At 41.7% G+C, this 16,527-nt stretch overlaps 1 protein-coding gene across 1 annotated transcript; it reads right to left on the reverse strand.

Moving 5' to 3' along the window:
• Positions 1 to 13,304: 13,304 nt before the first annotated feature.
• Positions 13,305 to 16,343, reverse strand: LOC102216596 (trophoblast glycoprotein-like). The gene is made up of 2 exons (XM_005806193.2): positions 15,766 to 16,343; positions 13,305 to 15,308 (listed from the first exon to the last, which is right to left on the reverse strand). Exons 1-2 carry the CDS (start codon positions 16,014 to 16,016, stop codon positions 14,459 to 14,461), a joined length of 1,101 nt encoding a protein of 366 aa, XP_005806250.1. The 5' UTR covers positions 16,017 to 16,343; the 3' UTR covers positions 13,305 to 14,458.
• Positions 16,344 to 16,527: the final 184 nt, after the last annotated feature.

Consider the following 16,527-nt stretch of genomic DNA (forward strand, 5'->3'; position numbering starts at 1 on the left):
ATTTACAAACTATTTCCTTTGGTCGTGCGTCTCTTAAACCCGGGTTTATTCAAATTTGCTATTGTATTATTTCCCCTTCTTCAGAAGAGGCTACTCTGTGAGTGATAACAGAAGATATTCTCTCTGTTGGAGGAAGGAGGGGCAGCTCTCCCACAATAACCATATCAGTGTCGTGGTTTAGATCAAAGACACAATTTTCCGTCAAAAGGAATCCTAAATAGGACTTAAAAAAAAAAAATCCTCTAAGAGCATTTATCCACCTTTCTGAATTATTTCCCTCTCTGCCAATCGACCTTTACGTCAGCCTCCTCTGGAATCTCCACAGGACACTGGCATGGTGTGAGGCAGGAGAGTGCTAAATTAAACTCATCACAGAGGGTGGAACGTTTCCTTTTTGGAGGGGAAAAAAACCCCCTCATTTATATTCAAATTATACCTGCATCATGTTTCTTTCTTTTTAGCTTGGTGTTCTGCCTCTGCTGATTTCAGCAGAGCAGAGAAGTTTTCCTGCAGGAGAAACAGATTGTTCTACATGCACAGATCCGTGACATGGAAGTGCCTGTCCTATTTAAGGATTCCACCGAGCCAGGTACCAGTGTAAGACAGGGTTATGTCTGTGTGTGCAGGCTATGGTGGTGAGATCCTACTGCACCAGCTGACTAAGCATCTAGTTTTTGTAGCTTAGGCATTCATTTGTTGAGGGTTAATGAGTTTTTGAGTAAAGATACCCAGATCGAGGTGTTATGGACATTTCTTTTACACATTCTTGTACGGGAAAAAGCAACCCAGTCTGGGTTATCTTGCAGTCATGCGTCAAGTCACAGATCTATGGATAACACAAACCCCAAATTCAGGGAATGTTACAGAAGATTATTTTAAAAAAGATATTTTAATCAGAAATGTCAGGCTTCTGAAAAGTGTGTTCATTTCTATGTACTCAATTCATGGTTTGCAAGAACTACTGCGTCGATGCAGCGTGGCAGGAAGGCCGTCAGCCTGTGGGTCTGCCGAGGTGAAATGGAAGTTCAGGCTGCTATGACAGAGCCCTTCAGGTCTTCTGCATCCTTGGATCTGGTGTCTCTCGTCTACCTCTTGACAATATTCCATTGCTGATCAAGCACAGAAACAACATGGTCGTCGAAGCAGCTTTTTGTACCCTTGACAGTGTGGGCAGGGGCCAAATCCTGCTGGAAAATGAAATCAGCATCTCCATGAAGCTCATCAGATGGAAAGCTGGAATGCTCCAAGATGTCCTAGTAGACAGCTGCAGTGACTGTGGACTTGAGAAAACCCGGAGGAGCAACAGCAGCGGATAACATGGCACGCCAAACCGTCACTGAGTGCAAACATCCCACTGGACTTCAAGTGCCTCTCCACTCTTCCTGCAGAATCGGAGATCTTCATTTCCAAGTGAAATGCAAACTTTATTTTCATCTAAAAAGAGAAATTTGGACCACTGAGCAAAAGACCAGATCATTTCTCCCTTACCTCAGGTACCTCATATTCCTTGTTTCAATCAAATCTAGAATATATAATTTTATTATTTTTAAGGTCTTTTGTATTTTCAAGCCACAATGTGCCATTTTATAGCTCAATCAAGTAACTACAGAGTCACTATAAAAATACTGTGTATATAAAATTTGACTTAAAAGAACTTTGACTTCGTAATTTACTGCCTTAAATTTTGGGTTTCTGTCTTTTTAAGAAACTCCTGCTCTTTCTGAAACGCCGCCTTCGGGAAGTCATCACAACATGGGTCCTTTGTTAACAACGTTTTTGCTCGTATTGCATTGAGAAGGAGCTGGTGTTTGCTAATTGCTGCTGGCTAGTCTGAAGGAGCTGAGTGTGGGAGTCGGGGGGGAGGGCTGCTCTGTGAGACAGCAGCTCTGAGGAGGAGCTGTGTCTTGCGGGCGGCGCTCAGTCCCGACCAGGCATTTTGCACAGCTTGATGGTTGCCATGGAGATAAAAGGGCTTCTCAAACATGCATGAAAGAATCAAGGCAACACTCCAGGTGTGTTTTTGATGAGGGAATAACATTAAAACATGATGTAAATCTCAAAAAAGTCAATTATACATAATACTGCCCCTTTAAGGCGCTGCAAAAGAGGCTGTAAAAAATGTCTCTGTTGAAGTCCATAACATAGTTAAAATGATCTAATCAGACATAAAGAATAAGCAGATGGCATCTCCTCTCAAGAAGAATCTTCTCTTTGGCCTCTGAACTTTTCCTCCCCCCCTGACCAATCAGGTGCCTCCGTTTCCCATAGGGTGCGCAATGCCTCCTCCTGCTTAGGCATCTGGTCCAAAATTAGAAAAAAAACAAAAAACGAAGGCAATAATAATGAGCTTAAGTCTCCTCTCTTCGGGGAGGGTGAGAGGTCAAAGGGCCTGTTGAGAGTTTACACCCAGCACATTCCTCAAGCAGCTTGGAGGAATACAGAAGCTGCTCTCTGATCTTGTTTATAGGGATTCAGATGATGCAGACACCTTGAGGTCCGCTCAGATAATCCTCCCAGTTTGCTGCTGATTCAGACTGGAATCAGGAGCAGAAACACTTGCTAGATCAGCTGGTAAATAAGGTATTTGTTTGTAATAATTAGCATTTTAGTCACATTTTTACTTTTCTGGGTATGTTTGCTCAATTTTTTTCTTCCTTCATTTACCCTACATATTGTACTTTGATTCAGTTTTTATATCTGTGGTTTTATGATTTATAATTGTCTTTGCTGTGCTGTCTATTTTCAAATATCTTTTTCCTCTCTTGAAAAAGAGATTTTTAAACTCAGTGAGATATACACTGTACATGGACACACAGATGTTTGTGGTCCTGTTTGAATATTCTTCTGACATTCAGATAAGGCCGACAGTGCCTATAAAAGTATTCACCCCTTTGGGAGACTTACCCTTTTTATTGCTTTTCTATATGCGCCATGATCAACAAAATTTGGCATTTATAACAAAAACAGAAGGTTATATAAGTAATTGCATAAATATTCAGCAGTTGGGGCGTGCCGTGGTGGCGTAGTGCTTAGCGCGACCCGTATTTGGAGGCCTTGAGTCCTCAATGCGGCTGTCGTGGGTTTGACTTCCGGACCCGACGACATTTGCCGCATGTCTTCCTCCCTCTCCTGTCAGCCTGCTGTCATATAAGGGACACTAGAGGCCACAAAAGACCCCCTGGCAGGGTACAAAAATATATAAATATATATATAAATATTCAGCAGTTGGTTGTGGCAGGTTCTGGTTTAACTGGAGGTTTCTTTTCTTTTAAAGGGGAGTTTTTCCTTTCCACTGTCACTATGTGCATGCTCGGTATGAGGGATTGCCATAAAGTTAACAACACATCACAAGGGATTGTCACAACGTGCTCATCAAGGAGAGAATGTCGCAAAAATTCTTTCCCATTGATCATGTGATTGTGCAATTTGACAATTTGAAATTAAATTTATTCAATGGAAACATGGTAAAGAAAAAAAAAGCCAACTAATTTTTCAATAAGGTTTAGGCACTAGAATGAGGTAGGGTTTTTTTCTGTTTTTTTTGTTCAAATCAAAAGCGGTTTATTATATTAAGTGCAATGGAAACACTTTTTTTTTTGCAAAACACCAGTCACATGATGTTGCCATTGTTGCAAAAAACAAAGAAGATGACAGGAAGTAGTTGGAGGATCATGGCGGCCATGTTTTATAATGACTCATCACGTGAACAAGCTTATTCATGCGAGTTTGTGTTTCTTATTTAACAGGAACACCATAATTGCGAAATTTACATTTTTTTCCACATTAGCATAATCTGAACAAAGTTTTGTGCACATTTGTAATGGAAAGGCAGCTGGTGACTCGATACAGTCGGGGTTAAATAGAACAGCCATGAAACTAACGTACAGAATTAACTGAGCTTAACGTACGGTTTTGTTACTAGGATCAATTGGAATGTAGTTGTGATTGAACCTGATATGACTTCTTTTCTTTTTTTTATAAAGTGCTTTGAGATGACATTTTGTCATGAATTGTCACTATGTAAATAAACTGCGATAAAAATAAGGTTGTGCGTCTTGTTAGCATGTAAAAATGGGGTTTTACATGCTAACATGCGAGGTGGTTGGTAGGTTTTCCGTGCCTTTGAAAGTCTTCATTTCCAACCCAGTAGACAGTATTTACCCTGTTCTCTGCTCAGTTCCAGCTCTCATTGAGCTCACTAGTGCGTGAAATAAATGATGAAATAGCAGTGGAGTGGTGAGTATCTCGTCCTTTCTATAAAATGGGTCAAGGCCATTTATAATCAACCGGTATCACAGGCCTTATTTGGAGAGAAGTGGAGCTTCCATGAATCATAGTGAAGCTTATTCCACTGCTAAGCCTAATCAATCGAACCGATTGATTAAGAATGGTCGCCGCTGAGACAATTCATCTTCATACCACAATGTTTTGTTGGTGGATCCTTGAGGACCTTTTTTCCAGCCTGGAAAGCACTCTCGTCTTCTCCTCCTTTTAAACTCAGCAACGTGAAACGAGCCTCAGCTGCAGAAGATCATTCAGACGCGGGGATAATGAGGCCGGATGGGACTCGCAGGGAAATACGTCTCTTTAATTGAAAAGCCCCTGACCTCATTTCTCCTACAACAATCACAGCAACAACAAAACAAAAAAAACAACAACTTCTGAACGGCCACAAGGACAGAGGGACCGATGTGTCGCCAGCTGGAGGACAACGGATCCCACAACAAGGCAACCGGACTCACCGCTCTCCGCTCAGCAGCCTGGAAGGACGGGAGCGGGACGGGGGCCGAGAAGTGGGTGTAAAGGACCTGGCGTGGCTGAGCTCCTTCCAGTTGGCGTCCAGTCAGAGGTCCACAATAACACGGCTGTGAAGACTCCCGGGCCAAGCTGCATAGTTGTGGTGTCGTGTTTTACAGGAGAGCTTGTTGGTCATACGAGATGAAGCTTTGTTTGAAGCCATTTGTTTCTCATTTTCCACAACTCCGTGGAACCCTCTGCGGTCGAGCACCAAAAGGGGTTTTTGTATAAATTTCAGGCTTAAAACAACAAAAAAAATGTCATTATGTCACTGGGCCGACATGTTGCTCACATTCCTTGGTGGGTGTGTTGTGTGAGACGGAGAGTCTGGATTACACGATTAAATGAAAATCAGGAGCACTTGTGCTGTGAATTTTGAACAACATAAATTGAGATTAAATTGTATACTGCCTCCCGAAAGTATTTACACCCATTACGCTTTTTCAAATCTTGTCACAGGACACTCACAAACTCTAGCATATTCTCTACACTGCAAAAACAGTTTGGTCTAATTTCAAAACGGATTCAAAAGTCACTTCTCAACAAGCATTACAAGGCAGACTTTTACTTTTAATAAGACATTTAATCTGCCAGTGGAATTAGTACATTTTCATCTATATTAAGGATTTATTGACTTAAAGCAAGCCTATATATCTAACTGAAAAGTTCCTTGTAAGTTGTTTTTTTGTCTTATTTTAAGTGTTCTAAGATATCTGCACTAGTAACTAGACCAAAAATACTTGGTAATGTGTTTTGCAGCGAAGGGATTTTCTGGTTATAATTCGGAATAAAAACTACACATTTTGAGATTTTTTCTTTCTTTTTTAAGAAATAAAAAAATTTTCAGTTTAGCTGCATTTTCAGCAAGTCTTTCAGCAAGTGTTTCTACCACCTTCGCACGTCTAAAGATTGCAATTTGTGCTCAAGATTAGTCAGACTGCATCTGTGCAAAGCCATCTTGAAGCTTTGCATATTTATTTTTTCTCCCACCTGTGCTGTGGATCTCTACAGCTCCTCCAGTGGTAGCTAGCATAGGCCTAACAGCCCATGCTAACTCGTAACTCATTCAGCCTGTTAGTTCACATGGAAATCCATGTTTTGTTGAACACTTAAAAAAATGAAAATCGTGTGATATTCCTTCCACTTCACAGTCACGCACTGCTTTGTGTTCGTCTGTGACATAAATCCTCCCACAAAGTACAATTTTTGTTGTACCTGGACAAATGTGGAAAAATTCAATTAACACTTTTGCTCTTATGCACAATCACTTAAGAACTCATGACTGACACTGAAACATTAAAATCATTCACAAAGGGTCGTCTCAGAAACTGAATGTTTTATTTTTTCCAAGCGCACAATTGTCAGGATTCTCATACTGTACAAAGTTCTTATTATGTTTCTGGAAATGTATTACACAAAATAGAATTATGCAAATGGTTTGACTACTGTGATGCTGGAAATGCTTAGGGGCAGAAAAATACCAACTTTTACTGCACCCTCCACATGTCATGAGTAAAAACTCTTAAAAGAAATATATTTTTACCACACTGTAAATAAAGTCCACCCTTTAATTTGAATATGTATTGAGTGATAGAAAATCCCACAATAATAACTGATTGTCTACTGCAAAACTGCTGTGGCACATTTAATGACACTCATTACAATTCCTAAATTATATAAAAAACAACAGAAACACTTTAATCTTGACACTGATCACAAAAATTTAAACAGTATTTCATTATTTCCTGTTTTTATGGCATCTAAATAAGACATGATGCAGACGCCCAGTTTACTTCAGACTAGGAAAGATAGAGATGTTGAATTCAAATTTTGTTGACTTTCAACAAATTGGAGTTCAATTACCGTTGGAGGATTTTTATATGTTGTGCAAAGACAAATAATCAAATATCCTTGCGGCTTTCTGTAGTCGCAAACCCTGAGAAATGTTCTCAGAGAGGTAGAGTAGCTGTCTCAATGGCAACCAGGCGTAGAAAGCAGGAGTACCACCGATAAGTTTGACACCACTGATTTTGTTAGAAACAATTATTTCTCACAGTAGTATTTCCCCTGCTGGATAACAGTAGCCACTATGAACAAGAGAAACACATTTTTGTGGCAGTCCATTTGCAATTAGGTTCTCCAAACCTCCTGCTTGTAGGGACGTCTCACTAGAAATTCATAAAGTTTTCATGTTCAAAACTTTGCAGTCCACAGCTAGACATTGTTATTCCCTCTAGAATTGTTTTTAGACAATATGAATGACAAAACCCATGACAGGAATTTATAGACAATAAGCAAGTGAGGATGGGATTTAAAGGGTCCAGTTTTGAGGTCGAGGTTTCTGCTCAGTCCTAACAAACTCTTACCTGTTCATGTTCTGTCTCTGTCATGTTTCCAGGTGAAGTCAGGCATAAAAAAATACCAAATGTTTTCTGTAATTTCAGCACTTACTTTGCAAAATAGTGATTTTTTTTTACATACCCCTTGTTTATTTGAAATACAAAAAAAACAACTTTATTTGTTGCTGTTTTAATCAGAATAAACTTTGAGCACATGCATAGTGCTAACGATCAGAGTAATTCAGCCGTGTGTGTGTGTGTGTGTGTGTGTGTGTGTGTGTGTGTGTGTGTGTGCTGGAGGTGTGTTCAGGTGTTTAGTTTGGCTCCCGCCATTATGGAAGTGATGAATGAGAGGCCGGATGGCTTTAATGGCCGGCTGGGCCAGCTGGACCAACTCCTCTTCACTTGCATCCAGTGGCAAACACAATTGGTCACATTGATCAAGTGAGCAGCAGAACAATGGCTACTGCCCCACTGGGGTCCCGTCTGTTGTTAAGCCTCCCCTCCTTCACTGAGCAGACTTGTTAGAGATGATGGATAAAAGACAGGGGAGCAATTGAATCACAGTGCTTCGCAGAAGTACTCACACCTTTTTCCGGACATTACGGCCGTAACTCAATGGATTTTTCTGAACACAAAGAGTTGAAGTAGAAGAAAAATGGTAAATGCTTTCCAAAATTCTTCAAAAGCTAAATATGGTGGCACGTGTGTGTTTGCATTCGTTCCACTTTACGTTGGTACTGTTGATTAAAACCTGTTGTCTTTAGACCAATCAGTTGAACCTATTTATTGAGAATGGGGCACTGCTTGTCCTCAAACAGTATCACGAAGACCAAGGGGCACAGTGGACAGTTCAGGGGTAGACATTTATTGCAGGGTTAGACTGTAGAGCAATAAGAAATCCACCTAAACTGACAGGCAGAGCAATGACAGCATTAATCAGAGAAGCAGCCAAGTGACCTTTGGTAAGTCTGGTGGAGCTGCAATCTGTCGATATGGCAACTAAAAGGGTGGTGCATTCCACAAATCTGGACATTTTCAAAGGCCAGCAAGAAGAAATCCATTGGTAAAAGAAAAAAAAAGTAAATTAAAAAAATCTGTCCTGTTTGCAGTTTGTTACATGTAGCGGACAAAGACGAAAGTGTTCTGGTCAGATGAGAGGTGGTGGCGGAAAGTAGCCTAAACATGTGGCCTGAGCTAAAATGGAATGACCCAAAGAATGTGTGGATTTTGATCAAATTGTTCACTCTGATCACTCTGTTAATGATGGAACTAACTAACTAACTAACTAACTAACTAACTAACTAACTAACTAACTAACTAACTAACTAACTAACCCCTTCACTTCACCCTGAAACAACAATTACTTAGAAAAGTGATTCTACAAAAATGAATATTTTTTGGAATTCTGTTGAAAATAATTTATTTTCTTTCCGGTTCACAATTGGGCACTACTTTGTATGTCTGCCACTTAGAATCCCTATAAAATACATGGAGGTTTGTGTGAAGAGTCCACCTTTTTGGGACGCCAGGTATCTGAAAGTGAAACTGAAACTAACAGCATGTAAAATCCACACCTTTGATCCCGACACACATTCACTATTCAAGGCCAGAGGTGCAGCCATAACAAAACACAGACATCAAAGACATGACATCCCTTGAATTCTCACAAAATTCACTTAATTTTCTGATGATTATCCAGGTTTATGTTTGACAAAATGTGTGTGTGTGTGTGTGTTGGGGGGGGCAAACCAGAACAATGAAGGGTAAAGAATGCTTTAACAAGGCACACACATTACCTCTAGGATTACAGTGAGTACAGTTTGGGTTTTATCACTAATTTAAAGGAAGAAGTATGTGAAGCAATAGCAGATGTGAATGATGACATGAATCGTTAGCTGGAGGCAGAGACAGCTGTATTTGTCATAAACTGTCAGCAGGGGGGCGGGGGGATCGATGCCACTTTGTCTCTGTCGTCATGCCGCTGACTGTTGCGGTCTCCTTTTAACATGTACAATTCCTCGCAGATGTGGCTCTGACTTTTAAGTCATATTTCCTATCTTAGCCATTAAATCCGTGTAATGGCGCCAAGATGTTCCCAGAGCCGGGGAGGCACATAAAATCAAAAGCCTGCTGTGCTGCAGAGCGAAGCTGGGAAAAGACACACGTTCTCCGTGTGTGTGTGTGTGTGTGTGTGTGTGTGTGTGTGTGTTTTGCACAAAACCACATGTTGCACACAAAAACAGCGACATCAAGCTGTTAGGAGTTTTTAAAACGGCTTCCTGGGACGGACCCTGGGCCGAACAAATGGCTGGCAGCGAAAGAGCGGAGAGAAAAAGCCGAGATAAAGTCGACATCTTTCACTCAAAAAAAGAGCAACAAGCAGCCTAATGGTAGAGGGTTATTCAAGGAATTGCTTTTGCTTTTAACAAGCATATCTTTTACACAGGGAGTAATAGAGTGCCTGCTTGTATTTCATTGTTTCCTCACAGAGGCAGCCTATAGCAAACATCCCCCCTCCAGCAGCCCCACTCATAAAAACACAAGAAAAGGCATGGTTTTAATACACACTTTAATGAGTAAAAAAGGGAAGTAATGACATGCAGGGAACATTTTTCGTCTTTCTGCTCTGCAAATTGACACCAATGACCCGCAGTCGGCTTAATGTCGTGGGTGTGACTTGTGGAACAGGCCAATGAAAGCTCCTCTTGGTATTTTCCTTCCAAATGCAATTATTAAGAATGATGCGAGTTTAACAATAGCCGGATCAGAGCGCTTAACTTTGTCATCATGAATGAATCCTGTTGCACTGAGGATTCGGAGACAATAAGTATCACAAGACATCCTTTTCTTCTCTTTTTTTATTTTTTTTGCGCTGGAAAACAAAGCTTCTTTGAACCGTCTCGCCATCCGAGCTGGCCCTTTGTGTCGGCCCGCCGAGCTCAATTGTTTTCTCCTTTCGGTGACTAAATGTCCGGCTTAATGTGGCGCTGCGGCTCAGGGGAAATGATACCCGGACCTCGGTCCAGAGCATTAAGATTACATTCATTTGTGTTGCTTTTCTAAACACACAAGATTACATTTGGTCTAAATGAGTGTGCAGTCATCAAGAGCTCCTCGTGTTTCTTTTTTTGTTATTCCACATCCACTAAAAAGGCTCCGTGGCGTAAACAGTTTGGGATGGCCGCCGGAGAGGTTTGGACATACTGATAGGATGAAGATGCTGTTCTGGCTTTGAACAAAGGGAGGCTTGATTCCAGGCCTTCTCTCTCTCTCTGCCTATTCTAAATACCTTGATAGCTAACAATTTGGACAATAAACACATTGATGAATGGCAGCTCTCCATTTCTTCTTCTAGTCTGAGTTGGGAGCAACAAAAGGCCACAGAGAATTGCTTTTGTCATTTGGAAAAACAAGGATGACACACATGACACCGTCTGGAATTCATTCTCTGCTTCAGTTTGAACATGTGGATCCCATTTGGGACTTTAAGGTTTCAGTGTGGCTAAAGTAGTTGGGTAAAAACGACTCCATAATCACACAGGTTGCTTAGGCCGCATCTGATTTGTTTCGGAAGTCAAAGCGCAGCTGTTCCAATTGGAAGTCCAAATCAGCAGGAACTGCTAATGGCTGTGGTGCTAACTGTTATTCTCCCATCTTAATATTGCACACTTTCTTCGTATTTCCAAAGGAAGGTACGCTCCCTCAGGTAAACAAACAGCATAGCAGCAGCTATGTAATTTACACAATCAGCATTTCCACTGATTATATAACTGCGCAGTTTGACATTTCGAAAATAAATTGCTTAATGGAAACACAACAAAACTTTGCTAGGATGAGTGAAATTGATTTATTTCGCAAAACTGCAACAGAAATCCGTTTTTTCCACATCACTCGAGTCACATGATCAACAAGCAGAGGTTGCCCCGGGCGCAGCAGACGACAGGAAGTAGTTGGAGGAGCATGCTGATTTTTTATTGGGAGAACAAACATATCCACCTGTGATTTTAATTGTGTTTCTTATTTAAAGGAAACACAAAACATAGCTAAATTGTGTTTTTTCGACATTTGCGGAATATCGACAATTTTTGCGCACATTTGTAATGGAAATGCAGTTTAATTGACGGCCAAGCTGGCTGCCACGGATTTTTGGACAACTTACAATCTGCACCATGAATCCTATAATAATACACACCGATTTAGCATTAACACAAATGCTAACACATGTCTGAAAGGACCAAATAAATACATTCTTTAATCTGTATGCTACATTATACAAACTTTGTGCTGATAAAGATTCCTTCTTTTTGGGATGACTGAAAGTGAAAGTGAAAATGACCAATTATCTGATCACAATTGGCCACTGTAAAATCCACACCCTTCATCCCAATTCTCATCCACTATTCAGGGCTGGGGGTGCAGCCATACTACAAACATATGACATCTTTTGAATTTTCACAAAATCCACTTCATGTTCTGACGCTTAAATCTGCCTAACACTGTTTTTTAATGTGCTAACATACAAGGAAATACAGGACACTATGACATGGCACTTTAAGAAACACAAGATAACACAGTAATGTCCATTCAAGCTCTTAAAATAGCATGTTTACAAATAAATAATGCACAATGCTATGAGCCTCACTGGTTTAAGGAAGTTCCTAACACCAGACGTTTTCACAAAAAGTTCATATCTGCCACTTTTATGACTTTTTTTTTCTTACTCAGCAACCATCCTTAGTACTAAACCTGGACTTTTCCCATTGGAATTCTGACTTGGTTCTCCATAGATTTCCCACTGGAAACTGAAAAAATCTGATCTCCAAGTACAAATAGGATACACACAGTTAACATTACTCCAGTAGTAAAAGGCAATGGTAGCAGGGAAAATTCCTCAGGTTTAGGTTTTTAAAATGTGTTTTTTACTGGAAGTTCCTGTAGTTATGTGTAGCAGAAAAATGTCATATTGCAGCAAGTAGAAAATAGACAAAAAAAGGGAATAAAAGTCACAGGAGACTAAGATGGGCTAACAGCTAGCCAGGAATCTGTAGAACACCAAGCTATGTCAACCCATGTTAAAGATTTAGCAATGTTGTCAATGTTGATGCAACCAGTGAAGTAAATACAAGTAATCATTATTGCAATAAAAAAGACTACTTGGATGCAATATGTGGGAGGATATTGTAAACAAAGTATTTCAAGATGGCTGACTGACTTTGCTCAATTGCACGTTGAATTTTCATACTTACTGTTTGCTGTGAGCACAAAATTTATGGTTTGTGCACAAAATCTTATCCAATAAATCTCATTATGATTTGTGCATGCAATAAGACAAAAAGCAAGTTTGATGGACTGCCATTGATATGTTGCAGTCCTAGTTTGTGTTTTTGCATGTTATGATTGTTGTGAAATCAGTGAAGGTGGATATAGTACATGCTTAAAGGTGCAGTACGTAACTTTCATTAAAAATTATTTTTTTTTTTGACATATTTGTTAAAACCATGTTGTGACAGTATGCTATGAGACTGTGAAAAATTAAGCTTCTCTGCCTTCTCCAAGTGCTAACTAGAAACAATCAATCAGAGTCAGGAGGTGGGTCTTAGCGCTGTCAATCACCCTTAGTGTGGCGCTCCCTTCCTTTCTCTCTACTATGATACAGCTTCTTCCTGATAGCAGAACCTGTAGAGAATGCTAAGGCATTAGCCCATTGAGCAGCAAGTACATGAGGATTATTGACAGCACTAAGACCCGCCTCCCAGCTCTGATTGGTTGTTTTTGACTCAGAGCAGTAAGTTTCTTCATGCAGCAAAAGGGGTCACATCGACCTTTTCTCAGATTATCTCTACACGAACACAACATGGCTGCAGTTTTAACAAAGGTATAAAAAACATATATTTTTTTAAATGTGCATCCTGCAGGTTTAAAGTAATATTTTCATTTTATCTACATATTTTTTTCTGAAGAGAAGTGATAAACAGGTTTTGCAGTGACCCAGTCAGAGCTCCAACTTGAATGTGATATCGCACACAAGTGATATTATTTATTATTTGAATAAATAGCATTCAAGTAATACAATATGGGATTTTAAAAAATTACCTGTTAGCTTTACCATATTATGATCATTTTTTCTTGATTGTCCAGACAGAAAATGCTGCTTACTGTTGTTAAGATGCTCTCTACTTGCAACACAGCTTCAAAAAGACAAAAACAAAACGCAATAGTCTGTGATCCCACACTGAAGCATGTGAAGCCCTGACTTTGTTGATCCATTTGACCAGCTGTTAGCATTCTGCCGCTCTGAGGATTTTGTTTCTTCTCTCCAAACTGGCTGCAATATGAAATCTTTGCTATGATAGGTAAGAACGCTGTCACTGACAACAGCTTCATAGAACCTCACTTTTTACAAAATCTAAACTAACCCTTTAAAGCACATATTGTTCTGTCTTCACCAAGCCGCTTGAAAAGACCTTGTGAATGAAACAATGTGGCTGGTGTTTCAGAATCATCTGTATCTTATCATTGCAGGAAGGAAAAGCCCTTTAAACAGAAAAACGTGGAAAGCCAGAGCTTTTTTTCTTCTTCTTCTTTTTTTTCCCTTCAAAGCTCCTCCAGAGCGAGGGCTGTTGTCTTTAAGGAGGAGGGGAAGAAAGAGGAGTGTGAGGGGGGGTACTTTCAGCGGCTTCAGCTCGGGGCTGGTTCTCATCATTTTGACAATAAAACTCAAGGAGTTGAAACAAAGCAAAGTTTCACGAAAAAGAGAAAGGGGGAAGGAGGGAGGGAAGGGGCAGGGAGATTTCCGCTGGCCTGTGCTGAATTGTCTTCTCCACTTCTAATCCAACAGCCAAAGAGGAGCAGAGTGGTGATTTTAAGAGGAGCTTTGGGGGGGGGGGCAGCTTTTGGTGCCTTAATTCCTCTCTGGCACCCTGGGGCAGGAGGCCGGAGGGACCAAAGGGCTTGAAAGGGATCAAAGATGAATGAGTGATTGTGCTTTAAATTCCCAAAGGTTTGTTTTCATAGTGTCAGAATTTTATTGCAGTTCTGTTATCCCTGCCTCCCCCTTCCCTTCTTTTTTCCATGAGATCTGTTTGATTCACAAATATAAAAGAGAAAAAAACAATACTGAGCTCACTTCAGGCACTTACTTTTTGCTTCTTGAAAGTGTCAAACATCTCCATTTGACTGATGAGTGCATGCTTCAATCAAAGTGTTGTTGTTTGAAGATATATTTACAGGCACGTCTGTACATTTTTTTTTACATTCTGCAACTGATAAACAAATTAGGAGAAAGAGTTTCTTGCGGATGCAGTGCAGTGATCGTCCTCTCATGCGTCAGCGCTTGTGGAGACTTGTGATAACCTGGGGTCGGAGTCTATCTCGAAGCGGTAGTGGTAGCCCTCCCAGACCTCCCTGCAGGCGTCCCGCATGTCATACACACGCTTCTTGATTCCCTTGCGGTTGAGGTAAAGTACTAAGAGGAAAATGAGGCCTATGAAGCCCAGAACGATTCCCAAGAAGACATAAGAGGTCTGCAAAGCGAGGTCTGCCCCCTCGTCCCTCTGCTGGCATTCCAGAGTCAGCATGCCCACTGCGAGGATGGATGTGTTCCTCATGCTGGGAGGGAAGGCGCACAGGAGGCCCTCTGCATCCCTGACGCGATTCTGGGATCTGTTGAGCCATTGCGCAAAGGGTTCAATGCCGCAGGTGCATGTGAACGGGTTCTTCCCCAGAAGCAGAGAGGCTCGGGGAAGGGAGTCCAACTCTTGCAAGCCTTCGTCGTTGAAGGTCTTGAGGGCGTTGAGCGTGAGGTCAAGCTCCTCCAGGCTCTCCAGACCTGAAAGGGCGAGGCTGCGGATGGCCACCAGAGAGTTGTTGGAGAGCTGGAGGCGGCGCAGGCCATACATGCGGGAGAAGGTGCGCGAGGGCAGGTAGATGAGGCTGTTGTCGGACAAGTCCAGGACCTGTAGGTTCGCCATGGAGATCCTCTGGAGGGAGGCGGCCAGGTCCATCACCGACGAGTAGTTGTAGAGGGCTCGGCTGAGATTGAGCTCTCGCAGGGACTGGCTGACGTTGCTGAAGGCTTCGGGGTGAATGACGGTCAGCTGGTTGTTGCTCAGATCCAGAGAGCGAAGGCGGAGAAGTCCGGAGAAGGTGTGGAATTCCATCTCTGAAATTCTGGGTCGGAAGAAAAGCATGACGTACAGGTCAAACTTCAAAGTACAGTTCCAGAGGAGGTCTGAATGAAAGAATGTCTTTACACAAGAAGTACCCTGAGTCATGGGAAGAGTCAAGAGTGTTCTAATGCCACAGAGAAAAATTATAATCCACTACTTTGGATTACTTGCTCAGTTCAATAAAAGGTTTACATATTGTTCTAATTGACAGCAAATGTCATCTTGAGACACTTTATAAGCCAATTACATGTTCAGTTATGCAGAAATACAAGGTCCAGATTTATACCGTTACAATCCAGTCATATAGACAGATTAGATTAAATGGCCCACAGGCTTTTCTAATCTCAAATGTATGACAACACGGACTAATTCAACTCATAATGCCAACTTAAAAGTAATCTATGTAAGAAAGCTCAGCCATTTACATCGAATCGGTGGTTTTTATAGCAGTATCTTACCTGTTGTTGCTCAGGGAGAGGGTGGTCACATTATCCAGACCTCTGAAAGACTCCGGACCGATTCGGCTGATCTGATTCCCAGTTATAAACAAATTCCTGGTGTATCCCGGGATCTTCGGGATACTTCTCAGGTCTTTGGAGACGCACTTGACGGTATGTGCCGCTTCCGAGCACTCGCAGCGCGGAGGGCACGACGCGTAAACGGAGGCGAGGAGCGCGCAGAAAACAAAGCGGCTCGTCAGGTGCAGCATGTTGGAGTGAAGTCCAAAAGTAACGGGAGCGAACAAGACGAAATCAGGAAGAAAATAGAGTACTGGGGGAAAGGGGAGAGGGGGAGCAGAATGAAAGAATCAGCTTCTCCGAGACGCCAACATCGCGAGTTCAGTTGTCCCGGCTGGGAATGCGCCTTCAACTTCGCATGTCTGCAGAAAGTGCGGTCCGGAGGCTGGGTCTGATTTCCATGAAAACAGAACTGGGGTTCGTGCCGATCACAGGGGAGGGGGGGATGTTTGATCCTCAGAGCGGGGCGTCGCTTCTTCCCCCAACAATGCAGTTAAAAGGACCATCGACTGGTGCGATGATGATCTGCGGGGAGGGGCTTCTCTCTCTCCCGCCTGACCGGATCCACAATGAAGGAGAGCGGTTGGAGATGCCAGGGTTCCGGTTGTCTCTCTTAACTTCCCCCCAGAACCAGTATGACTACCTGAGCCTAAACATGGATTTTTAAATGTGAACTTTTATCATAAAACTTGCATTGTAGTC

The sequence above is a fragment of the Xiphophorus maculatus genome, chromosome 13 (assembly GCF_002775205.1).
Source record: "Xiphophorus maculatus strain JP 163 A chromosome 13, X_maculatus-5.0-male, whole genome shotgun sequence".
Lineage (NCBI taxonomy): Eukaryota > Metazoa > Chordata > Actinopteri > Cyprinodontiformes > Poeciliidae > Xiphophorus > Xiphophorus maculatus.

Excerpts from the sequence above, each read along its gene's own strand:
- LOC102216596 (XM_005806193.2), bottom strand. The coding sequence starts at position 16,016 with ATGCTGCACCTGACGAGCCGCTTTGTTTTCTGCGCGCTCCTCGCCTCC. Across the intron at positions 15,309-15,765 it reads CTCTCCCTGAGCAACAACAG|AATTTCAGAGATGGAATTCC; the intron begins GTAAGATACTGC and ends CTTCCGACCCAG.